At 46.2% G+C, this 27,208-nt stretch overlaps 1 protein-coding gene across 1 annotated transcript; it reads right to left on the bottom strand.

Moving 5' to 3' along the window:
- Window positions 1-531: 531 nt before the first annotated feature.
- Window positions 532-27,208, bottom strand: LOC123760581 (uncharacterized). The gene is made up of 6 exons (XM_069328303.1): window positions 27,173-27,208; window positions 6,185-6,329; window positions 4,353-4,436; window positions 3,088-3,211; window positions 1,886-1,997; window positions 532-1,770 (listed from the first exon to the last, which is right to left on the bottom strand). The coding sequence occupies exons 2-6, from the start codon at window positions 6,326-6,328 to the stop codon at window positions 1,518-1,520; spliced, it is 717 nt and encodes a 238-aa protein (XP_069184404.1). The 5' UTR covers window position 6,329; window positions 27,173-27,208; the 3' UTR covers window positions 532-1,517.

The following is a 27,208-nucleotide window of genomic DNA, read 5'->3' on the forward strand; positions in this document are numbered from 1 at the left end:
TTTGAGATATATACAAGAGTTGTTACATTCTTGTACAGCCACTAGTACGCGTAGCGTTTCGGGCAGGTCCCTGGAATACGATCCCCGCCGCGAAGAATCGTTTTTACAACCAAGTACACATTTTACTGTTGAGTTAAACAGGCTACAGTTAAGGATTTTCGCCCAGTGCGCCCAAACTGCTAGAACTACTGTTGAAGCTATTGCTGCTGCTGTTCAAATGGTCGCTGCTGCTACTACTACAGTAATAGAAACACCCGATGCCACCCAAATGGATACAACATATTATGAAATAGGTCAGGTTATGTGTTCTGTTAATTGGGGGGGAACCCTATTAGTTAACATGGACGGGGGGCATATACAAAGTATTGTTTCAATAGGGTACGAGCTAAACAAAGAAATGTAAATTCTATACTCGAGATTATTTACAATATTTTAAACTAACGAGTTAACTTGTGTTGTCATGGGAGATGACTCGCTTGAATAAGGATTGAGGCGATATTAAGTACGAGGGAGATGATTAATACAAAAATATATAATTTCGAGAGCATATAATGTGATGAAACTTAATAATGCAACTATGTTATTTTTTATTAAAAGTATGAGAATATCGATACGAATTGATTATCTGACTACTCATCTGTTTATTCTATTTAGAAATAATATTACAAGTTATATATTGAATACAAAGGTTAGTTGAATATACCAATGTAAAATGGGTGACGTGATCAACAAAATAATGGCATATATTGGTTACGCAATTGAAAGGATTACTTTTAAGAGTAATCTTTTCTTTAAGAGTATATCTTTGAAGATATATACACTACCAAAACAGTGACTATGTCTTAGGTTAAGTTAGGAAGGTTATACATTCAGAGCCATCTAGTAGCAGACCCCCTAGTGTGTATGAAGGGTATGAGCTACGAGGAGGGTCTATGGGAACTAAACTTCACGTCTCTGGAAGACAGGTGAGTTAAGAGAGACATGATTACCACACACATGATTCTCAGAAGATAAGATAGGGGTAGATAAGGACAGTTTATTTAACGCAGGTGGTACACAAACAAGGGGGTACACAAGTGAAAATTGCGTACCCAAATAAGCCATAGAAACATTGGAAAGAACTTTTATAGTGCCAGGGGTAGTTAACAGATGGAATGCATTAGGCAGTGATGTGGTGGAGGCTGATTCCATACAGTTTCAAATGTAGATAGGATTGAGCTCAGTAGGCTCAGGAATCTGTACATCTGTTCATCAGTGTGTGTGTGTGCGTGTGTGTGTGTGTGTGAGTGTGTGTGTGTGTGTGTGTGTGTGTGTGTGTGTGTGTGTGTGTGTGTGTGTGTGTGTGTGTGTGTGTGTGTGTGTGTGTGTGTGTGTGTGTGGTGTGTGTGTGTGTGTGTGTGTGCTTATATTTGCGATGTGTATTTCTTGAATTTTGTTCCGTATCGCCCTGATGGTACCAACAACGATCACAGTAACTGCGTGAGGAGTCTCTTATGGACAAAAAAAAGAGACGTGTCCTATGGAAGGCCGTTTCCGTCAGGTGAGTCGATTATATTCCAGGTCCGCGTCTGAGGGGCGGCTGGCTGGAGGCCGGCGAAGAAGCCGATGTCTCCGTCGGCGAGCCTGGTGGTGAGGACGGAAGGTGCTGGGTTGGTAGCGAGGAGGTCGCAGCCCTCCTGCTTCACCAGGGTTATGTCCTGGCTGGTCTTGGGGACCTGGAAGTAGTCCAGCACGGCCGGCACCTCCTCCGCGGGGTTGGCGGGCATCTTCCTGCAAGAACACGATGGCGCCGTCACTTTAATGACGTCACACACACACGCACACAGAGTTTTAGTGACGGGGCTAAATCTCGGGCCTTAAAAATATGTCGGGCAAGTTAACTCACCTGGCCAGGATGGTGATGGCAGGCACGGGAACCAGAAAGATCGGGTTACACTGCACCAGCAGGAGCTTGTCGTCCAGCACCCCAACCTTCACCGGCCCGCCCGTCAGCAACCCTGGCGGTACATCGCACATTGTAAACAACACCAAGAAGTGCACACGACCATGTGCTGTAGTTGCCCCTAACCCATCAACAACAACATTTCAAGACCTTCACTGATTGAATCATCTCATGTAGAGAGTTACTGATGTTTGGACGTATGTCATATTCGTTTAATAAAGTCTCAACAAAGGCATTGATAGTAAAGAGAAGAATAAGTATAATGAAATAACTAGGTATGACTCTATGTTGCCTTTTTCTTATAATGACTGAGGAATGAGAAATTATGACTAAACATGATCCACTATTCCAAGATTATCAACAGATAATCTATTATTGAGGGCCCCCTGGTGCTGGTGGGCCCTCGGGTGCTGGAGGGCCCCCCTGGTGCTGGTGGGGCCCCCCCTGGAGCTCGTGTAAGTCTAACATAGAAATGCCGTTAGCAGCCTGAGGGTTAAGAAAGGAAACCTGCCATTATAAAGTGTATGAGTATGTGTTTTGGGTTCCCTTACTGGGCGCAATTTTGAAAAAAAAGTGATTTCCTTAAAACATATTGAAGACCTAGAGTCAACCGCATCAGCAAGAGGGTCATAGTTAGGGTATAGAACACAACTGATGATCAAACCAATCATAGAAGCTATGCTTCAAGCGTACAGGGGCTGTGTGACACAGAAAATACATGCGTCATATTAATTGCCTTTGATTCTCAGGACGAATTCAAATCGATTTACTGATCATAGTAATTAATATGTATGTATATATATATATATATATATATATATATATATATATATATATATATATATATATATATATATATATATATATATTGAATCTGCGTATTAGCGTATTTATATCATACGGTAAAATAAGGAGAAATACAGCCTACCTACAATTACAGGTTCTGGAATACATTTATATCAGGTCAATAACTAACTCATCTGAAATAATGTTGATCATGTGGGAGACAGATGTGGACGCTACAGTAGGGATACAGATGAGACAGGTACGATAAGGGGCACAGATGAGACAGGTACAGTAAAGGAAAAGATGAGACAGGGGTACAGTAAGGAGTACAGGATACAAACGCGAGTTCATCAGCTCACCGTCAAGGCCATACTGGGTGACAGAGAGTTGCCCGTCCCGTACAGTGACAGTACTAGTGACGTTGTAGTCCCAGACCTGCGCCATGACGCCCGTCTGCCGCCACCACTCCTCCACACGTACAGACTGCATCAGGTAGTCCAGTTGTATTATTATTATGAAATGATTATTATGTAATAAACCTATTACAGGGGGACATGGTCAAGTCGAACACAAGATAATTCGACAAAGCTTATTTTTTCTCTTTGATAAAACTGTGCATATAATTAGGTTAGGATATATTTGTTTAGGTTGAGTTAGGTTAGGTTAGGTTTGGTTAGGTTGGGTTAGGTTAGGCTGAGTTAGGTTAGGTTAGGTTAGGCTGAGTTAGGTTAGGTTAGGTTAGGCTGAGTTAGGTTAGGTTAGGTTAGGATTTTTTTTATTTTTTAGTCGCATAAGAGATTCAATAATAATTGTTAGAATATTCTTATCTTAAAGAGAGTCTTTCTGCAAAATTGAAAGATAATATTATTAAATTTTAAAAAACCAGATTTAATGAAAATAAGTTATGTTTGTCATGACCTTGAATGGAAATCAGTTTGAGAACTTTTGTTGATCAAGTACGCTGTTATTGTCAGATCATCAGATCAATATAAATCAATATCGGTAGAGTATGGAGAAGTTTGATTCATTTTTTAATCAAACTGAATATTTAGACACATACTCAAATATTAAATTCACCACATTTTTCAAACCTCTTCATTCACTAATAATATCAAGTGTGCAGCCAGTTACATTTTTTTATATTGCCTATCATAAAGCCAATGTTTTTTCTGCATTATTTCAACAAATGCTATTACAATTCTATTACAACTACCACCATGCCATTAGAAATTAGATTACAACTACCACCATGCCATTAGAATTATATTACAACTACCGCCATGCCATTAGAATTATATTACAACTACCACCATGCCATTAGAATTATATTACAACTACCACCATGCCACTACAATTATATTACAACTACCACTATGCTACCACAATTATATTACAACTTCCACCATGCCACTACAATTATATTACAACTACCACAAGATTACTACAATTATATTACAACTACCACTATCCTACTACAATTATATTACACCTACCACTACCACCACTACTCACAATATACAGAACCACTCCCAAATGACAGAGTCAACACCTTCACCATTACCGCCGGAGGTGGCCATATGGCACCACAGACGAGGCTGCACCACAGGAGGATGAATATACTCACAGTATCTGTCTGGAGGAACCCCTGGAGGCTGTGGCAGGGCATGAGTCTCCTGGTGCTGGCCATAGTCACCCACCGCCCCCCCAGCTGCCGGAAGGGACACCACCGTTACTCACTCACTCACTCACCACAATGTATCAATTATACAATGGGATGGGATGTAACTATGTAACCTGATTGCATACAGAAATCACAGTAGCGTGATACATCAAATGAACAAATGAACAAGGGCATGATTATTGATAAAGTGCTACCATGTCGTAGCTCAGTCGATTAAGGCAGCGTCTGGGATTCTCTAGGACGTAGGTTCGAACCCTCGTCGCGGCCCTTGTGGATTTGTTCATTTATATAACCTGAGCTTGTAAAAGCATCTTAATCACCTTCAGTGGTTAAGTGCTTAATAACACACTAGTTTCTCTATCAGCTGTCTCACCCTGTCAGAGTAGGAGAGACAAATGTATGTGTGTGTGTGTGTGTGTGTGTGTGTGTGTGTGTGTGTGTGTGTGTGTGTGTGTGTGTGTGTGTGTGTGTGTGTGTGTGTGTGTGTGTATGTTTCATTGAATATGACTGCATATTCTGTATTGATTATTTTTTGTTGAAGGCTTCTATCCATCTGACTAGTGTTCTAGCATCTTGGTTCATTTGGAGAACTTCTCTTCCAATTAAACAAAGATGCTGGGACACTAGTCAGAGGGATAAAAGCCCTAAACAAGAAAATAATCAATGCAGAATATTCAGTCATATTCAAAGAAACATGTATAAATGAAAACCTGCTGCCAGTATACACCAATATGTATATGTATGTGTGCATAATAAAATATTTTTTCTTGTGAGGGTACCACCTCTGGTGCCAATGTGGGGACCCATAGCCTCGGAGAAAAAAATAAAAAGTATTCAGAGAAAAACCTTGTGGTTTCTCACAAGAGCCTATAATGCTAGCAGCATAATGATGACGATGATGTCACGAGAGCAGTTGTGTGGTTAGTCAATGCTGAGCAAAAACACAGCATTTCCAATGTTTGAAGTCAGGATGCCAGGCATGATTGATATATTGCAAGGCTACTGACGGAAGACCCACATCTACTATATTGGGACCTATGCCTACCACAACTGGAGCCCACACCTGGACCCCACACCTGGACCCCCCATACCTGGACCCCACACCTTTACCCCCCATACCTGGACCCCTCACCTCCCCCCCCCCCACCACCAGCCAGCTAACGGGGTCATATATTTTTGTATGTACTTGTTTTTCTTTACAAACTGCCCAGTCATTCTTCATTTGTCGAAGCCCTTGTGTGTGTGTGTGTGTGTGTGTGTGTGTGTGTGTGTGTGTGTGTGTGTGTGTGTGTGTGTGTGTGTGTGTGTGTGTATGTGTACTCACCTAGGTGTGCTTTGTAGGGTCGAACTAGGCTCCTAGCCCCCGCCTTACGAAAGTTCATAAATTAATGCAATGACTCACTTCTCACGCTTTTATCATATTTCCATTTAACAATTGTAATCAAATTAGCTACAACTTCTATGCCTATTCTATCCCATTTATTGACAGCTTTAACACTGAAAAAGTTCTTCTGCGTCTCTGTCTCTAGCGTTCATCTATGACGCCCTGTTCCGCTGTTCTTAGCTTTGAACAATGCTGCTTTATCTACTTCGTCGATTTCCTTTCAAACCTTATATGTTATTGTGGGTGTGTGGGTGTGTAAATGAGACCTACAACATCAATTATGTCTTCAACACCGCGTATACATCGTTCCCCTCACCCTTTCCTCATTCCACGAACCCCCACACCCCGCCCACACCGCCCACACACCGCCCACACCGCCCACCATACTCACTGCCGAAGGATTGTTTGTGCTGGGGATGTTGAAGTACTGGCTGCAGACAGCCTCGGAGAGCTGCAGGTGGAGGAGCGTCATCCACGCCCCCGCCCACACCGCCCTCACACGCCCACACATCGCCTGCCTTGCCCACGCCAACATCCTGTTGAAAAACGATCAATTTTATTAAGAGAGTTGATGGAGGGGAGAGGATGGTGGACGGGGAAGACATGCCATGGGACGGGTGACGGGTTAGACATGCCATGGGATTCGAAAGACATGCCATGGGATTCGAAAGACATGTCATGCACGAGAGCACAGAGAAAGCGTGACAAGAGATGCATGGCAGGGTAGACATGACAGTGGACAGGGGGACAGTGTATATATACCCTGGTAAGACACAGGCAAGATTGACAGGAGATACAGAACAGGGCACAGGAGACGGTGGACAGGAACGAAGGAAATGAAATAGCAGACAGAAGATAACGGGGAAGAGACGGCCTACAAATGACTGTATAGTGACCCAGAAGTACACAGAGGCCACAGACGGGATACACTACAGTCACCATCACCTCACACTGTACCTCTACACTAGTCACCATCACCTCACACTGTACCTCTACACTAGTCACCATCACCTCACACTGTACCTCTACACTAGTCACCATCACCTCACACTGTACCTCTACACTAGTCACCATCACCTCACACTGTACCTCTACACTAGTCACCATCACCTCACACTGTACCTCTACACTAGTCACCATCACCTCACACTGTACCTCTACACTAGTCACCATCACCTCACACTGTACCTCTACACTAGTCACCATCACCTCACACTGTACCTCAACACTAGTCACCATCACCTCACACTGTAACACACTCAGGTCTCTCCAGTGGCTACAGCAGGCCAGGGACGGCCTCGCTCCCGGGCGCTGTGATACAGAGGGGCGACTCCACTGCCGTAAGCCAAGGTGAAGTTGGGTTTCCGTCGTCAGAAACAGCATTCATCAGGCCTTTACGCAACCACTTGCGAAACCTATGCATCTTTCCTCATCACGGCGGATTTCTTTATATTTATTAAAATGTTTTTGAGCTACACAAGTAATGACTGCTATCTACACAAGTAATGACTGCTATCTCCACAAGTAATGACTGCTATCTACACAAGTAATGACTGCTATCTACACAAGTAATGACTGCTATCTACACAAGTAATGACTGCTATCTACACAAGTAATGACTGCTATCTACACAAGTAATGACTGCTATCTACACAAGTAATGACTGCTATCTATACAAGTAATAACTGCTATCTACACAAGTAATGACTGCTATCTACACAAGTAATGACTGCTATCTACACAAGTAATGACTGCTATCTATGACTGCTATCTACACAAGTAATGACTGCTATCTACACAAGTAATGACTGCTATCTATGACTGCTATCTACACAAGTAATGACTGCTATCTACACAAGTAATGACTGCTATCTACACAAGTAATGACTGCTATCTACACAAGTAATGACTGCTATCTATACAAGTAATAACTGCTATCTACACAAGTAATGACTGCTATCTACACAAGTAATGACTGCTATCTACACAAGTAATGACTGCTATCTATACAAGTAATAACTGCTATCTACACAAGTAATGACTGCTATCTACACAAGTAATGACTGCTATCTACACAAGTAATGACTGCTATCTATGACTGATATCTACACAAGTAATGACTGCTATCTACACAAGTAATGACTGCTATCTATGACTGCTATCTACACAAGTAATGACTGCTATCTACACAAGTAATGACTGCTATCTATGACTGCTATCTACACAAGTAATGACTGCAATCTACGCAAGTAATGACTGTTATCTACACAAATAATGACTGCTATTTTCACAAGTAATGACTGTTATCTATGACTGCTATCTACACATAGCAAGAACTGGTACTGAGAGGAAGTAAAAGTGTACAAAGGAACGTATGACTGGCATTTTAATGGTGTCACAACAGTCAAGGTAAACTGTATACCTCATTAACAGAACACCCGAGGCTCTGTGTACTCTACTTTAATTGCTGTTGGCACTAGTCTCCGTCAGGCCTCTGATTGGTACTGGCACTTGGTTCCTGTGATGCCTCTGATTGGTACTGGCACTTGGTCCCTGTGGTGCCTCTGATTGGTACTGGCACTTGGATCTTGTGGTGCCTCTGATTGGTACTGGCACTTGGTCCCTGTGGTGCCTCTGATTGGTACTGGCACTTGGATCTTGTGGTGCCTCTGATTGGTACTGGCACTTGGTTCCTGTGATGCCTCTGATTGGTACTGGCACTTGGATCTTGTGGTGCCTCTGATTGGTACTGGCACTTGGTTCCTGTGATGCCTCTGATTGGTACTGGCACTTGGTTCCTGTGATGCCTCTGATTGGTACTGGCACTTGGTTCCTGTGATGCCTCTGATTGGTACTGGCACTTGGTTCCTGTGATGCCTCTGATTGGTACTGGCACTTGGTTCCTGTGGTGCCTCTGATTGGTACTGGCACTTGGTTCCTGTGATGCCTCTGATTGGTACTGGCACTTGGATCTTGTGGTGCCTCTGATTGGTACTGGCACTTGGTTCCTGTGATGCCTCTGATTGGTACTGGCACTAGTCTCCGTCATGCCTCTGATTGGTACTGGCACTAGTTCTCTGTGGTGCCTCTGATTGGTACTGGCACTTGGTTCCTGTGGAGCCTCTGATTGGTACTGGCACCAGTTCCCTGTGGTGCCTCTGATTGGTACTGGCACAAGTTCCCTGTGGTGCCTCTGATTGGTACTGGCACCAGTTCCCGTGATGCCTCTGATTGGTACTGGCACTAGTTCCCTATGGTGCCACTGATTGGTACTGGCACTAGTTCCCTATGGTGCCACTGATTGGTACTGGCACCAGTTCCCGTGATGCCTCTGATTGGTACTGGCACCAGTTCCCGGTGATGCCTCTGATTGGTAGTGGCACCAGTTCCCATGATGCCTGTGCGTGCGGAAGACATTATAAGAGATTACGTGGCACTCTCAAGTATGTCCTGAGGCAGTGCAGGAAACATTGTTCCCCCAGTCTACCCAAGTGAACCATGACATGCACTTTACACCATCCTGTGAGAACGAAACAAGTATTCAGGGTTTACCTACTTGCTTGCGGCACTGCCAACAAAAACAGGTTAGTCCCTCACGGAGCGAATATCCGGTTTTTGTGACGCTTTATCCGAAGGATGCGAGAGTTGCAAGAGGCTGGACCAGAGGATGTGTTGTCATGAGCGGACGGCCTTGGATGCTGGGACTTCTCTCGACCTGTTACAGGAAGGGATGGGAAGGAGGAGGAGGAGGAAGGGAGAGGAATGTGCATTGTTGCATGTTGGGTGTTTAATTTGTGGTTGTTGCTAGTAGGATTAACTTGGTTAATACTTGTTGCAGACTTGTTGATGTGATTTATTCATGTTTCTCTTATTTCTTGTAACATTTTTTGTTCGTGGCTGAGAGGACAGCGTTCGGGAGTCGTTTATATATATATATATATATATATATATATATATATATATATATATATATATATATATATATATATAATATTTCTTACATTCTTGTAATTGAATGAACCGTTTATATTCATTCTAGAGTATAAGGCTCAACACTAAGTTGCATAATATAAATGGAGCCCAAGAAGGACAATTATTATTATCAGGGGAAAAGTGCCAAGCCATTACGACTATATAGAAGGACAAGATACAGCTGATACATAATACAATTTGTCTTCTTACTAACGCTTCTTGTTATGAGTCCTAGCATCTTAATGGTCATATTTTACCCATTCATTGGCTTCTTGACTTACGATTTCTACTAATCATGGCACTCAAATTTGCTAATTTCAGCATTGTCCAGCTGATATTTTTGTGATTTCTCGATTATATTCTAAGCTTAGAACCCTACAAGTATCAGCATTAAACTGCAGTTGCTAATCTAGCGCCCACTTTCAAAAACTAAGTCATGATGTAGCAAAACTCTGCATACTTCTGAATTAATTCCCTGTAAAATTTTTAATTCGTCTATAAATTGCAATTGTTGCTGCTTGTTCCCTGTATCTAAAGTGTTTTTATATATATGGGAAACAATAAAAGCACAAGGACAGAGTCCTGAGGCTCTGTCCTTGGGCTTTTAATGACAACAGTTTCCTCCTGGGAACTAAAATTGACAAGTTTTCCACTGGCACTAAAATTCATGTATAACTAACCCTCTGTTTCCTTTTATATAGCCATGCCCTAATCCAACTTCAGGTGACTAGTCGAATGGTAAACATCTCATTATCTCTCCCTACTTTCTCCCTATGTCTACCTATATCTCACTATCTCTACCTTCTCCCTATCTCTATCTATCTCTCATTATCTCTACCAATCGCACTATCAATAGCTTCAAGAAATCGGTACCAGAATGAGAGCAAACTTGTCAATCTCGAGAGCACCTTCATAAATCATTGATTAATCAATATTTTTTTAAGTATTCATACTAATATCTTTTGTGATTATTGCTGCAAGCAATTTTCCAACAATAGACGTTAAGATAATAACCGATAGTTTGACACAAGGGATCTTTTGTTTTGTTTAATCACCACCACATTCCCAACCCTACATGATTCCGCTGCTCGACTCATATAATTTATTAAATATGCAATTAAGACACTAAGATCAGCTTTTTTACAGTTCTTGAAGGACTCTGGCAAGTATTTCGTCTGGTCGTAGGGACTTAAAAGAGCTTTAGTTTTTCAATTTATTTAACACATTTCTCCCTGAAGACTACTCAAATAGTCAGTCTGTTTTCTTCACGACCTGTGAAGATTTGTTCAGCTGCTTGTAAAATATAAAATTCTCCACTAGCACAGAGACAAAGAACAAGAAAACGCCACCCATTTCTTTGTCATTAACTTTGTCATTAAACTTTGTCATTGTAGGGAGCCGGTCGGCCGAGCGGAAAGCACGCTGGACTTGTGATCCTGCGGTCCCGGATTCGATCCCGAGCGCCGGCGAGAAACAATGGGCAGAGTTTCTTTCACCCTATGCCCCTGTTATCTTGCAGTAAAATAGGTACCTGGGTGTTAGTCAGCTGTCACGGGCTGCTTCCTAGGGGGTGGAGGCCTGGTCGAGGACCGGGCCGCGGGGACACTGAAGCCCCCGAAATCATCTCAAGATAACCTCAAGATAACCCCTCACTTAACCTGTCTCGCTTTTCTGTGGCTCAGTTTTCTCCCTAAACTTTGTTCGTTATATATGAAATAACCTTTAAGGATTTGTCTTCGTCTATTGTGATATACGTCACTCCAGCCGCCAGCCTCCCCGCTGCACCTTGGCGTCCGGGCGCACGGTGGTGGTGAAAGTGACTGAGATAATAGGTTTTTATGGGGGAATAAACTAAGTTATTATCTGTTGCACACTGAGTCACGAACCCATTGGGAAGGAAGCTGGTGATGGAAGAGTTCACCCATAGTTCACACAGAGTCACCCAGAGTTCACCCAGAGTCACCCAGAGTTCACCCAGAGTTCACCCAGAGTTCACCCAGAGTCACCCAGAGTTCACCCAGTCACCCAGAGTCACACAGAGTTACCCAGAGTTCACACAGCGTTCACTCAGAGTTCACACAGCGTTCACCCAGAGTTCACACAGCGTTCACCCAGAGTTCACCCAGAGTTCACCCATAGTTCACCCAGGATTCACCCAGAATTCACCCAGAGTTCATCCAGAGTTCACCCAGAGTTCACCCATAGTTCACCCAGAGTTCACCCAGGATTCACCCAGGGTTCACCCAGAATCACCCAGAGTTCACCCAGAGTCACCCAGAGTTCACACAGAGTTCACCCAGAGTTCACCCAGAGTCACCCAGAGTCACCCAGAAATGAATTAGTGCTACAGATTCATCCAGACACAAAGATCAAGAAACGAGATCAAAATCAAATAGTTTATGATTTAACAAGAAATGTTGAGATGAGAAACTAAATCCCAATTGACTAGAAAGAAAATGCAGTAAAGACCTTAGTCAGTTAGACCATCGGAGCCCAGGACATACAGCTCGACCAACATAACTCTGATAGGCAAGCCACTACCTGTACTAAATAACTACACACACACACTATCCACAGTCATGTAATGTACATGGACATATATATATGTACCTACACGTGGGAGTGAATACATATAAATAGGTACATTACATCCACAATTCCAAAGATAGAGAAGTCGGTACACGCACTTGGAGACACGAGGCAGCCGAGAGACTCCGGCAGCGGTCAGACCCACACTGAAGATCTCTGTGCTTCCTGCAACACTAACACCCTGACTGACTGGGCTCCTCCCCCGCCACCACGACCTCTAGCGCCCTCAGCTAGGCTCCTCCCCCGCCACCACGACCTCTAGCGCCCTCAGCTAGGCTCCTCCCCCGCCACCACGACCTCTAGCGCCCTCAGCTAGGCTCCTCCCCCGCCGCCACGACCTCCAGCGCCCCCAGCTAGGTTCCTTCCCCGGCACCACGACCTCTAGCGCCCTCAGCTAGGCTCCTCCCCCGCCACCACGACCTCTAGCGCCCTCAGCTAGGCTCCTCTCCCGCCACCACGACCTCTAGCGCCCTCAGCTAGGCTCCTCCCCCGCCACCACGACCTCTAGCGCCCTCAACTAGGCTCCTCCCCCGCCACCACGACCTCTAGCGCCCTCAGCTAGGCTCCTCCCCCGCCACCACGACCTCTAGCGCCCTCAGTTAGGCTCCTCTCCCGCCACCACGACCTCTAGCACCCTCAGCTAGGCTCCTCCCCCGCCACCACGACCTCTAGCGCCCTCAGCTAGGCTCCTCTCCCGCCACCACGACCTCTAGCGCCCTCAGCTAGGCTCCTCCCCCGCCACCACGACCTCTAGCGCCCTCAGCTAGGCTCCTCCCCCGCCACCACGACCTCTAGCGCCCTCAGCTAGGCTCCTCCCCCGCCACCACGACCTCTAGCGCCCTCAGCTAGGCTCCTCCCCCGCCACCACGACCTCTAGCGCCCTCAGCTAGGCTCCTCCCCCGCCACCACGACCTCTAGCGCCCTCAGCTAGGCTCCTCTCCCGCCACCACGACCTCTAGCGCCCTCAGCTAGGCTCCTCCCCCGCCACCACGACCTCTAGCGCCCTCAGCTAGGCTCCTCCCCCGCCACCACGACCTCTAGCGCCCTCAGCTAGGCTCCTCCCCCGCCACCACGACCTCTAGCGCCCTCAGCTAGGCTCTTCCCCCGCCACCACGACCTCTAGCGCCCTCAGCTAGGCTCCTCCCCCGCCACCACGACCTCTAGCGCCCTCAGCTAGGCTCCTCTCCCGCCACCACGACCTCTAGCGCCCTCAGCTAGGCTCCTCCCCCGCCACCACGACCTCTAGCGCCCTCAGCTAGGCTCCTCCCCCGCCACCACGACCTCTAGCGCCCTCAGCTAGGCTCCTCCCCCGCCACCACGACCTCTAGCGCCCTCAGTTAGGCTCCTCCCCCGCCACCACGACCTCTAGCGCCCTCAGCTTGTCTCCTTCCTTCAACACATACACAGCTGACCTGCCCTTCCCCAGCATGGAGTATACATCACATATACAGACAACGAACCTCAAATAATCGGCCACCTAGGACAATCAAAGACGTCACTTCTCATCACAACTAAGGCTGCAACAAAACTCATAAACAACTTTAAAGGGCAATAAAAAATAAGCCTCACCAATAAAAAGTTCCAAATAACACACATTGCATAACGAAGTAAGAGTCAATTATCCTTGACAACCACCCAGTCCGAGATACGAATTTAGGCAGCATACTGGAACTCGAGATTAATAGAATAGGAATCAAAATCCACTTAAATGACAATAAACAATAGCAAAAGCATCCTTTAACTGAGAAGATTCCGTAACCTGGGCATTTACATTTACACAAGGCACTGATATGGCCGCTACTCGAGTACTCTCCTGACCCCCGTCGAGGCCACTAGAATCTAAGTAGATAGTAGCCCCTCAGGTAAATTACTAAGCTTCCTTTTACCAGCTTTCTGGGAAAGGTAAGTAAGCTTAGCTAAGCTACCAAGCACCCACATACATCGTGTCAGCAAGGTGGATGGCCCGCCTGCCATCATTATTCACATCATTCTCCACACTTTTACAACATTCCCAGCTCCTGTACCGCTTCAACGTCTTTACCCCCACGTCATGATGTGTGTGAAGTAGATGTCATAGATTTCAACAACATTCACAAACATGGATAGTTAAGTACAGCCGAGCACAACCAAAGACAACCATGCATGTACAAATGTACAAATATGCAGACATGGCACATACACACACACCATCTAGAGCCAAAGCTCATACACATATACACAAACCAAAGAGCCAAAGCTCAACCCCCGCAAGCACAACTAGATGAGTACAAACTGTTATGATCTCAGCCTGCAGGAGAAACGAGTCTCCCTTCTTGAGAGTTATTCAGCAAGCCTGACCTAACTAGAAGGTCTAGCAAGTATTGAGGTGATAACGCATATGTAAAATAGTTGGTTGGATATGTGTAACAGTTTGAGATTATGGGCAATGCAGAAGAAAATAGATAAATGACTGGCTAGGAGATGTGGACATTTTGCTGGAGGCTTGAGGCTCGCTTCTGGAGGACCTTGACCTCACTTGAGTGCCAGACATCGCAGGGGGAAGCCGCGCTTCGTTGAGCTCCCGTCAGAAGGGAACCCCTAGTGATATATCTCTAAGAGAAGAGAAGTGTGCAGACGTGCCAGCTGTGGAATCGAGCTGGGGACGTGTGGTCTCAAGTCGTGGACGATAATTAGTGAATATTAAGCCGCCCGGAGGCATTATTGTGGGCTGTGTGGAGCGCCCTGACCAGACGCCGTCAGAGGAAAAGCGCCCTCGACCAGTTAATCTGTGGTAAGCACGATATACGCCAGTTCATAGTGATTGCATTGTAGTTGGTCGTGTGCCCAGCGACAGTAGCGATGTTTATTTATAAGTTAGACATGTTTTAATAAGGCAGAAGGCCTGAAATAGGAGAGTGAAGAGGGAGGAACACGGAGCGACGTCCGTCCTCTCTGAGCGCTGGCGGACGACTGAGGGAGCCTGGCTCCGGATGGAGGAAGACCCTCCCAGCGAGTGAGGACGCCGCCGCCAGGCGAGGTGGAGTATGGACCCGCCCAAAACGGGGGAGTCCACTCTCACTGTATGTAGAGAACAGATAGAGGTTTGAGGCAAACATATTGTGTGAATATTTTTTGTTTATGTGTTAAAGGGGAACATTTTATTGGAGTGTCGATGGGTTGCAGGTTTGTCTTTTGGGGAAGAAGTTGCTGAGAACTTCGAAGCCAGCAGATGAAGTAGCTGATGAGACTCCAAGGTAGTGGAGCAGAGGACCTCGAGCTGTGAGGAGAAGCAGCAGTGAAGAGGAGTGTCACGTGCTTCTGTAGAGGTGGAGAAGTACCACAGTTGCTCGGGGAAACTTCATGGTGTAGCAGCCAAGAGAGCTGTGGAGGAACCTAGCAGAAGGGTGAAGCACCGTAGTTGCTCAAGGAAACTTCATGATAGCAGCCTGGAGGAGCTGCAGAGGATCCTGGTAGTGAAGCCCGGAAGAACCTAAAGAAATAGGGTAGTGAACTTCCAGAGGTGGAAGGGGAAGTTCTGGTGGATTACTAGTAGGGAGTTGATAGTGTTTGGTTGTCATTAGCGTGCAAGACGCAGTGAGAGGTGAGTGACTGTTGGCATTCTTGCGTCAAGGAGTTTTTTTTATACTGAAGTATCAATGAACATTTATACTGGTATATGTTATTGCATTCAAATGCTGGTTTTCTATATATATATGTTATCTTGCTGATGGTGCAACAGTGTGTAGGCTTGACCAACTTGAGGAAGTTAATAGTATCAGGTGGTGAACCAGGAGGTAGGATACCACTTGATAAGCTGATAATAGAGTTCTGATGGTATTGGAGTGCAACCTGATTGTGATATTATAGAGTATAGGATTCATTATTATTATATGTGTGTATGTATCGTGTATGTGCTTTCTTCAGTAAATGTGTCACAATTTGCTGGTGTTTGCCCTTGTCCTAGTGAGGCTTCCCAGGAGGTAGTAAAGAAGGAGAGAGAGAGAGAGAAAGAACCATGAACCACTGCTGTGGACAGGGTAGGAGGTAATACTAGTAAGTCATAGGGGGATTGAGGAGATCATATCTCATAAGGAGAGAGTGGGGAGTCACAGCGGCTCGAGTGGGTGTGTGCACGTGACGACGAGGCTAAGTGTTGGAGCCGCATCCCCTGAACGTGTGACGTTGAGCCCCTCTCCAAGAGCCAGAAGCGCCAAGGGTGATCTCCTAGTATAAGCACTCTACCGAGTTGTGGGTTGGGTTGTCCGTAGAGGAGGATCAACGACGACTACACCAACCAACCCACAGTCTATTATAAGAAATTGGGGGCCTGTGTCCGGGAGAGTGAACTGACACACCCACACCCTGTCCAAGAGTGGATTTGTACACCCTTGCTGAAATAAACTGTGTGACCGCAGGTGTATATTCTCTCTCTTGGGAAGACTCACAGGACAAAGATGGATAAGGTGCAAACGTTTGTGGAGTCAGGCAAGCCCGAGGACTTGGAAGGTTGCACGAGGGATCAATTGAAACAAATAGCAGAAAAATGTGGCATCAGGTTGAAAGCATCTAAAGTAGCTGGGATGAAGGATGAGATCCTGAGGCAGTTAAGAGCCAAAAGTGAAGCGGCAGAGCAAGGAGCCCAAAAAGGAGCTGAAAGTGGAAAGGAGGATGATGGGCAGGATGAAGTGAGATCCCAGGGATCGAGTAGGAGCAGCAAGAGTAGCCGCAGTAGCAGGAGTAGCCGGAATAGGAGCTTGGAGAGATTCCAGTTAGAGCTCCAGATGCAGCGTGAGGACAAGGAGAGACAGTTCCAGCTGGAAAAGATGAAATTAGAACTGCAGATGAAAAATGAAGCCGAGAAGGAAAAAGAGAAAACCAGACTGGAAGTAGAAAAAGAGAAAACCAAACTGGAAGTAGAAAAAGAGAAAACCAGAGTAAGGGAACTGGAGTTGGAACAAGAGAAAGAAAAAGAGAAAGCAAGACTAGAGGTCGAAAAAGAAAAAGAGAGAACAAAACAAATGCAGATAGAAGCGAACAGAACCTTGGCTGAGCAAAGGATTGAACATGGGTTGCCAGAGAGCACCACCCAGGTATCACACCCACCAGACGTTAGGGTTAGGGAGAAGGACATTCCCTTGTTTGTTCCCGAAGAGGCAGAGAGCTTTTTCGAGCACTTTGAAAAAGTAGCCAGTATCAAGGAGTGGCCACAGGAGGAATGGGCCCAGCTGGTCCAGTTAAGATTGACCGGTGCAGCCAGGGAGGCATACACCCAATTGTCACTGGAAGAGTGCCAGGATTACGCCACAGTAAAGAGCAGCATATTGCGCTCGTTTCAGTTAACCCCAGAAGCTTATAGGAAGCGCTTCAGAGAGATGGTGAAAGTTGGAGCATGTACGTTTGCTGAGACAGCAAGAGATCTGGAAAGACGATTCCAGAAGTGGATTGAGGCTGCTGGAGTTGGATCTTATGCTGACCTGAAGCAACTGATGGTCATGGAGAAGTTCTTGGAGATGATGCATCCCGAAACAAAGTTCAAGATCCAAGAAGCAGGGATAATGGAGGTGAAAGATGCCGCAGATAGGGCGGATATGATTACTGAAGCGTACAAGAGCTTGAGGGAGAACAGAGTGAGAAGTGAGGCGAGATGCAGCAATGGCAGATCCAATGGAGTCTGGGGAGGAAGAAATTATGAAAGACCCAGAGGAACCTGGGGTGAGAAAAATTTTGATAAATGGGCAGATAAACGTAAGTACCCTAAAACTCAGAAGAGTAGGTCGCGCACTTCGTCTGAAAGTGAAGATGGAGGAGCTAAACGAGAAACTAATCGTTATCCAGGGAATCAAGAGTCCAGTAAAGCTCCACAGAGTACGAGTAGTACGTCTGGCCCGAGGAACTCCAATACGAGTGGGCAGAGTCAGAGCTACTCTGGGACATATAGAAGAGACTTTTCCCAGATGAGATGTTACAATTGTAACGGATTGGGTCACGTGATGCGAGATTGTAGACAGGGCAAGAGAGTTGTGACCCTGGCTATGTGTGACCCCCGAAGTAAATATACTAATGTGTTCCAAGACAAACCACAGAGAGCGAACTTAGTGAACGAGAGGTATAGGCCGTTCATGAGCAAAGGTTGGATCAGAGTAGGAGGCCAACCTGAGGTAGAAGTTGGTATCTTAAGAGATACCGGAGCTAATCAGAGCTTGATTACGAGAAGCCTGATTGGGAATGGTCGACGGTTAGCTGGCAGTGGGAAGATGAAAGTATATGGGTTATTGTCGGAGAGTGACATGCCCGTTTGTACTGTCCAGCTAAGGTCGGAATATGTGTCGGCAGAGGTGATGTTGGGAGTGTGCCCCGACATACCTATTCCAGGAGTCCAAGTGATCCTGGGGAATGACTTGTGTGGGACAAAGGTGTTGCCAAGAGTCATAGCGGAGACTGTGCCAGAGGAGTGCCCAGAAGGCCACTGCACGGGTGGGACGCCTGAGAGTGTGAACCTGACTGACATCCGAGGAGATGCGTCAGGAGACCGCCAAGCCATTGAGTACCCTGTCTCGGTAGTGACGAAGGCAGAGGTGGCCGACGAGGAAGACACTGGAGAAGGTGAGACAGTGTCGATTCAGCCAGTGGAAGAGATCGATGTAGATATAGCACGGCTGTTTGATGAAGGTCCAGCCCAGAAAAATGAAGTCTCGGTGAGGTCAAAAGTGAAGATGGCCCAGCCGAAGAAGAATACTGTGAAGAGAGTTGACCTGAAGAGAGCCCAGACTGCTGAAATTGAGAGTCGGAAGGCGAATGCAACTGTGCTGAGTAGAAATGAGGAAAGATGTGGACATACTGAGGACGGGAGTATAGCGTCAAGTGGTCCACGAGCACAGAGGCATATGGATAGTGGAGTTAAGTTGTTTGAGATGTCAGGAGTCGACATGTTTCACAGAAAACGTGGAGGAGAGATAGTGAAGAAGAGTAATAGCCGGGAAAATGAAAGGAGAAGAGACAGTATGTGTGGAGAGATGCTTACGAGCACACAAGGAGAGGTAAAGCGACATGTACGGTCGAGTGCTGTTGGATGTAGCACAGCGCTCGGAGAAACTTTTAGGGAACGAAGAAGAGTCGAAGGAGAAGAAATGGAGTGGTATAGAAGTGAAAAGTGTAGGAAGAGGATGATGATGCAAGCATGGAGGGATAGAAGAAAGCCGAGGACTCGATGGAAGTCAGACAGGATGAGATCTTGGATAAATGCGGAGACGCAAGGGAGGATCGTCGGTGAAGACGAGGAAGTGAAGTATGATGGCAGGAGACGAAAGTATAATGGCAGTAGATGGAAGTGTGAAGACGACAGAGGAGGTACAGACAGCAGATGTCTGACTCTGGACGTGAAGAGAAGAAGACGAGGAAACGGAGGGTGGAGACAGTAAGTAGAGTGGACCGATGGAGTGCAGGCGTCCAAGGAGGACAGCCTAGCTAAGAGGTGTCAGAGAGGTCAGATCATTTGTGAGAAGAACATGTTCCTGGAGAGAGGTGAGCCAGATGTTGCAAGGAGCAACGAACTAATTGTAGACTCCTAAGAGAGTATATCGGGTGAAGAACGAGACAGTGTGGTGGCGGATGTATTATCCCGAGCTTTGCCACTGGAATAACTCTCAAAAATAAGGGGAGGGGAGTGTTATGATCTCAGCCTGCAGGAGAAACGAGTCTCCCTTCTTGAGAGTTATTCAGCAAGCCTGACCTAACTAGAAGGTCTAGCAAGTATTGAGGTGATAACGCATATGTAAAATAGTTGGTTGGATATGTGTAACAGTTTGAGATTATGGGCAATGCAGAAGAAAATAGATAAATGACTGGCTAGGAGATGTGGACATTTTGCTGGAGGCTTGAGGCTCGCTTCTGGAGGACCTTGACCTCACTTGAGTGCCAGACATCGCAGGGGGAAGCCGCGCTTCGTTGAGCTCCCGTCAGAAGGGAACCCCTAGTGATATATCTCTAAGAGAAGAGAAGTGTGCAGACGTGCCAGCTGTGGAATCGAGCTGGGGACGTGTGGTCTCAAGTCGTGGACGATAATTAGTGAATATTAAGCCGCCCGGAGGCATTATTGTGGGCTGTGTGGAGCGCCCTGACCAGACGCCGTCAGAGGAAAAGCGCCCTCGACCAGTTAATCTGTGGTAAGCACGATATACGCCAGTTCATAGTGATTGCATTGTAGTTGGTCGTGTGCCCAGCGACAGTAGCGATGTTTATTTATAAGTTAGACATGTTTTAATAAGGCAGAAGGCCTGAAATAGGAGAGTGAAGAGGGAGGAACACGGAGCGACGTCCGTCCTCTCTGAGCGCTGGCGGACGACTGAGGGAGCCTGGCTCCGGATGGAGGAAGACCCTCCCAGCGAGTGAGGACGCCGCCGCCAGGCGAGGTGGAGTATGGACCCGCCCAAAACGGGGGAGTCCACTCTCACTGTATGTAGAGAACAGATAGAGGTTTGAGGCAAACATATTGTGTGAATATTTTTTGTTTATGTGTTAAAGGGGAACATTTTATTGGAGTGTCGATGGGTTGCAGGTTTGTCTTTTGGGGAAGAAGTTGCTGAGAACTTCGAAGCCAGCAGATGAAGTAGCTGATGAGACTCCAAGGTAGTGGAGCAGAGGACCTCGAGCTGTGAGGAGAAGCAGCAGTGAAGAGGAGTGTCACGTGCTTCTGTAGAGGTGGAGAAGTACCACAGTTGCTCGGGGAAACTTCATGGTGTAGCAGCCAAGAGAGCTGTGGAGGAACCTAGCAGAAGGGTGAAGCACCGTAGTTGCTCAAGGAAACTTCATGATAGCAGCCTGGAGGAGCTGCAGAGGATCCTGGTAGTGAAGCCCGGAAGAACCTAAAGAAATAGGGTAGTGAACTTCCAGAGGTGGAAGGGGAAGTTCTGGTGGATTACTAGTAGGGAGTTGATAGTGTTTGGTTGTCATTAGCGTGCAAGACGCAGTGAGAGGTGAGTGACTGTTGGCATTCTTGCGTCAAGGAGTTTTTTTTATACTGAAGTATCAATGAACATTTATACTGGTATATGTTATTGCATTCAAATGCTGGTTTTCTATATATATATGTTATCTTGCTGATGGTGCAACAGTGTGTAGGCTTGACCAACTTGAGGAAGTTAATAGTATCAGGTGGTGAACCAGGAGGTAGGATACCACTTGATAAGCTGATAATAGAGTTCTGATGGTATTGGAGTGCAACCTGATTGTGATATTATAGAGTATAGGATTCATTATTATTATATGTGTGTATGTATCGTGTATGTGCTTTCTTCAGTAAATGTGTCACAATTTGCTGGTGTTTGCCCTTGTCCTAGTGAGGCTTCCCAGGAGGTAGTAAAGAAGGAGAGAGAGAGAGAGAAAGAACCATGAACCACTGCTGTGGACAGGGTAGGAGGTAATACTAGTAAGTCATAGGGGGATTGAGGAGATCATATCTCATAAGGAGAGAGTGGGGAGTCACAGCGGCTCGAGTGGGTGTGTGCACGTGACGACGAGGCTAAGTGTTGGAGCCGCATCCCCTGAACGTGTGACGTTGAGCCCCTCTCCAAGAGCCAGAAGCGCCAAGGGTGATCTCCTAGTATAAGCACTCTACCGAGTTGTGGGTTGGGTTGTCCGTAGAGGAGGATCAACGACGACTACACCAACCAACCCACAGTCTATAATAAAACACACACACAAAACTACTACATATAGTCATACAGTATAAGAAGGCACACAAATGTGAATGACCAAGTGACTAGATTATACAAAAGTGGAGGTGAACGTGCAGGGAATGATAGGAAAATTTGTGAGGAAATAAATGCCAGTTTCCATGGAATGATCATGACTGAGCAGGAAGAGCTCCCAGTGCTCGGAGGTAGCCCTAGAGGGGAAGACTGCCAAATATTGAGGTGACAGCAGACGAAGGAAGAAAATAACTAGCAGCACTAGGTAAAATTAAATGTATTGAAGCAGACAACGTATCACCATTGATGTTAAAAGAAGCTGCACAGGCCCTTTAGCGTATCTATAGCACTGGCTATTAATGATGCAATTACGAATGGAGAATTACCCCGATGCCGGGAAATCGTAATACCAGTTTACAAGAAAGAAGATAGAGAAGAGGCACTTAACTACAGACCAGTAACACTGACAATCATTCCCTGAGCCAGAGTTACATTGAGGGGCGAGAGGTTGAATTGCCTTAAGGTAACAATTAGCTGAGAACCTCAAGGATCGGGGCTGGGACCCCGTGCCCCATAAGGTGGTGGAGAACAAGAATGTCCTCCGAGGCAGAGTCACCTCACTTCCTCACGTGAGTCTGATCAGATATCAGAAGCTAGAAATTGACAATTGTTGTAATAGACTACGGAAGTCGATTAAGACACGGCACCAGGAGCTGAAGCCCAGTCTCCATAAATACAGGAAATGGGGGATAAACGTATACACTTGTAAATGTGTGTGTGTGGGTGTGAGAGGTGTTTTTTGTAGTGGGGTTTTAAGTTATGGGTGTGTGTGGGAGTCAGGTTTTGTGTGCTACAGTGTAAGGTGGTTTGTGTGGGAGTGGGGGAAGATGTATGTGTGGAATGGCGTGCGTTGTATGATTATTTTTGGAGTGAGAGGTATTTTAGTGGAAATAAAATCACTTTGATCGGGAGTCAGAAATATTGAAGAGGAGAGCCTGTGGTTGTAAGAGGTTTTTGTGCGGTTGCAAGAATTTTTTGTGTGGGTTGTAAGCGGTTTTGAGTGGGATTAGGAGACATTGTTGTAGTAACAAGTTTTGCTAAGAAATGTTTGTATGTCTCGTTCTTCCACCCCCCCCCCCCCCACCCCACCCCACTCGCTTCATGCAGGTTAGCGTTCAATCCCCGACCGTCCAAGTGGTTGGGCACCATTCCTTTCCCACCATCCCATCCCAAATCCTTGTCCTGACCCCTTCCAAGTGCTATATAGTCGTAATGGCTTGGTGCTTTACTCCTCATAATTCCTTCCCTCCCTCCCTCCTATCTGTCGCTTTGACACTACTAACGTTATCTTCTTCCAGCTAAAGGTACAACTACCAATGTGTGAGAAATATTAGGAAATTAATATATCTGGAAACATATTATAAAACAAGAGGAAATGCAAAACCTCTCAAGAGGTTCTTCGGCATCCGGATTCCATCTTCCAGCCCCTGAAGCAGCCTGCTAATTCTGAGGTCTTGTTGCTGGGTCCAAAGCTGCTGCTTCTTTTTTTTTTGTCGTGGCCTTGGAAAGCGCTCAAAGAAACACGTAAGCGCCTTACGTGGAAATGCCAGCTCAGTTATGATGTCGCCAAGACCCCTCTATAAAAACCCTAGTGCCCGAGGTCGTTCCTGACTGCATGCGACTTCGTAGTCTGTCAAGACGACACGCCGTTTTGCACGGTATCTTTACATTCAAGTTTGTGCTCATTTTTGTGAATACAGTGTATATATATATATGCAGTACCGTTCATTGTATATGTGTGTGTATTTAATACAGTGACCGCCCTCGCGTTATAATCGAAAGTATTAGCATTTATAATATGGTGATGTTAGTATAGTTTTGGTCATGGTATAATCTGTAGCTAAATGGTCAGCAGCGCTGTCGGGTCAAACCCGCATATTCCCGGGTTCGATTCCCGGGCAGAACACGCCATTCGAGCACGTTTCCTTACATGTGATGCCTCTATTTAGCAAGCAGTATATAACAGCCTTCCAGCCTCCCGACAGTGGGGAAACATATTAAGGAAATACCTTTTTTACGTAATGAAACTTAACATATATGGTCAGATATGTATGTTATATGTATGCTACGTATATCATATTACTTGGTTAGGGTTTAAATATGTGTATAGTGTATCATAAATATGTGTAATGTTTTCAGAACGCACCGGGTATATAACGGACCAGTCGGACAGTTAGGAGATGCATAGTCGGACAGTTAGGAGGCGCATAGTCGGACAGTTAGGAGGCGCATAGTCGGACAGTTAGGAGGCGCATAGTCGGACAGTTAGGAGGCGCATAGTCGGACAGTTAGGAGGCGCATAGTCGGACAGTTAGGAGGCGCATAGTCGGACAAGCTGCTCTGTTTGCTCTGATCAGTTTTTTTCTAATCAAACTAAATAAAAATTAAGTTGTGCATTATATATATATATATATATATATATATATATATATATATATATATATATATATATATATATATATATATATATATATATATATATATATTCTTTTTTCTTTTTCTTTTTTGCACAAATGAGTAAAGATAGAGATTACTTCTGACTCCTGTTAGCCGGCCGAGAACTCTTATCCCTTCCCATAGCTCATGGTAAGCCTTACTCGTCTGGTCTTCCCTGGAACACGACCCGCAGATCACTATACAACCTGGTCCTCAATTCCTGCTGAGTGACCAGGTAACAATTAAAGATCGTTGCCCTCTCGATCCTTAATGATCGAATTCGGGCCAAACTCAGGGATCGAACTCGGCCAAAATTCGTCATAACCTTCCTCCGAGTCATTTGTGTGCTTAATTTTCATCTGTGGCCCCTCGATCTAATCACTCCCTCGTCAGTCTCTGCGAGTATTTTATAGGTTGTGACCATGTCTTCTGTGTGTTCTCACTGGGTTATCTTCTTCTTGAGGTTACCTTGAAATGATTTCGGGACTTAACGTCCGTGCGGCCTGGTCGTCGACCAGGCCTCTTTTTTGTTACACACCCCTAGGAAGCAGCCCGTAGCAGCTGTCTAACTCCCAGGTACCTATTTACTGCTAGGCGAACAACGGCATCACGGTGAAAGAAACTCTGCCCACCTGTTTCCGCCACCGCCGGGGATCGAACCCGAAACCTTAGGACTACGAATCCCGACCGTTGTACACTCAGCCGTCAGGCCACTGTGTGTGTACTCTTCTGGATGAAGTCACCTCGATAATCTTGCAGGGACGGACGTCCGCTTTTAAGTCCGACCATTAAGTCCGAATCATTATATCAAATTAATGCTTTGACTGTTCAATCTTCTCTCTGCTATCATTTACATTTAAAACAGTTGACATCTTCTGCGTTATTTACTTCCGTTAATTTACTGCTCTAATGCTGATGACGTTCTCTCTGGCTTCTCGGCCACTCATTTCTCTCTCCAGTTTCCTTCCAAGTCGCCCTCGCTCTACTACTTTTCATTTTCATGTTCTCGACGTTCAGTTCCTTCTAACTTTCATGTTCCGTTGGTCTGCTGCTGCTGCTCCTCACCTTGAACACCGCTTCTCTCTCTCTACCTGGTAACGTCACTGAACGATGTGAGGACCCTGTTACCCCTTCCTTCCTTCCCGCCTCCAGCGACCTCACATTTAATTGAAAGTTTGGTCCCAATGACTTAGAATAGGAGCCGTATTGTATACATGTGTGTGTGTGTGTGTGTGTGTGTGTGTGTGTGTGTGTGTGTGTGTGTGTGTGTGTGTGTGTGTGTGTGTGTGTGTGTGTGTGTGTGTGTGTGTGTGTACTCACCTAATTGTACTCACCTAATTGTGCCTGCGGGGGTTGAGCTCTGGCTCTTTGGTCCCGCCTCTCAACCGTCAATCAACTGGTGTACAGATTCCTGAGCCACACACAGATTGTGTGTGTGTGTGTGTGTGTGTGTGTGTGTGTGTGTGTGTGTGTGTGTGTGTGTGTGTGTGTGTGTGTGTGTGTGTGTGTGTGTTTGGACCCCCGCCTTTCAGACTTTTTATTTAAGTCTGAATAAAATCAATATAGTTTTTTTACTAGGCTACCCTCCCCCACCCCCAACTCTCCTTGTAAAAATCCGGATTCTTCCTGAAAGAATGACTGGAGAAAATTCAACATGAGACGCTCAAATGTCACAGGGTGCGACTGGCTACAACATAACTATTGTTCCTCTTTGTTTACCGAGGCAGTTCATTAGTGTCTAGACACAACGACTCCACCCGCGGCCCGGCCCACCTGCTGGTAGTTATGACCCGCCGGGTCACCAACGGACAATATATGGTCATATATACCCGTGCTTCTTCAGACAACTCACAAAATATTGACCCTGGGTTCGGTTCTTGGGTCCCACGCGGGCTCAGTTACCGCAGGAAGCGAGTGATTCCCAGTAAGACTGTCTGGGAGACGGAGGCCACACGCAACACTACCAAGGTAAACCCAAGGTACAAGTTACTGTACGGAGGTGGACGCCCAACCACCGCCGGTACTGGAAACGTCACTGCGTAATTTATTATGTCAAGGGACAGGCAGCCAGTGTATAAATAAACCTTTTAGGCTCATATCGAGGTCGGCCCAAAGGTTGAATTACTCAACTACCACTCCCCCCCCCCTCCCCGATACCTGGTTGGTTGATTGGTTGATGGGGTTCTGGGAGTTCTTCTACTCCCCAAGCCCGGCCCGAGGCCAGGCTCGACTTGTGAGAGTTTGGTCCACCAGGCTGTTGCTTGGAGCGGCCCGCAGGCCCACATACCCACCACAGCCCGGTTGGTCCGGCACTCCTTGGAGGAATAATCCGAGTTGTAGCTCAATAACTAGCTAACTATCCTATGTACCAACTGCTCGGTGAACAGAGTCATAAGGTGATAGGAAACGCACCCAGCCATTTCTGTCTCGCCTGGAATTCGAACCAGGAATTCTCGATTGTGAGTAGAGCACGAATCCGACTGTGCCACCAGGACCCTCCTCTGCCATTCCTTCCTTCCATCAATTTGCAGTTGTTGTTATAGATTCAGCTACTCGGAACAAGTCCCAAGTAGCACGGGCTATGGTGAGCCCGTAACTTACCTGGCACAGGAGCGGGGCAAGTAGCACGGGCTATGGTGAGCCCGTAGCGGACTTACCTGTCACAGGAGCGGTGCTGTGTAGACTCTCCCAGT

This window comes from Procambarus clarkii, chromosome 21 (assembly GCF_040958095.1).
Source record: "Procambarus clarkii isolate CNS0578487 chromosome 21, FALCON_Pclarkii_2.0, whole genome shotgun sequence".
NCBI lineage: Eukaryota > Metazoa > Arthropoda > Malacostraca > Decapoda > Cambaridae > Procambarus > Procambarus clarkii.

What these genes read in the sequence shown, in the direction of transcription:
- LOC123760581 (XM_069328303.1), bottom strand. Translation starts at nt 6,328, where the DNA reads ATGTTGGCGTGGGCAAGGCAGGCGATGTGTGGGCGTGTGAGGGCGGTG. An exon ending in GCACAAACAATCCTTCGGCA is followed by an intron (nt 4,437 to 6,184) that starts GTGAGTATGGTG and finishes CCCTTCCGGCAG; the next exon opens with CTGGGGGGGCGGTGGGTGAC. An exon ending in GCCATCACCATCCTGGCCAG is followed by an intron (nt 1,771 to 1,885) that starts GTGAGTTAACTT and finishes GTGTTCTTGCAG; the next exon opens with GAAGATGCCCGCCAACCCCG.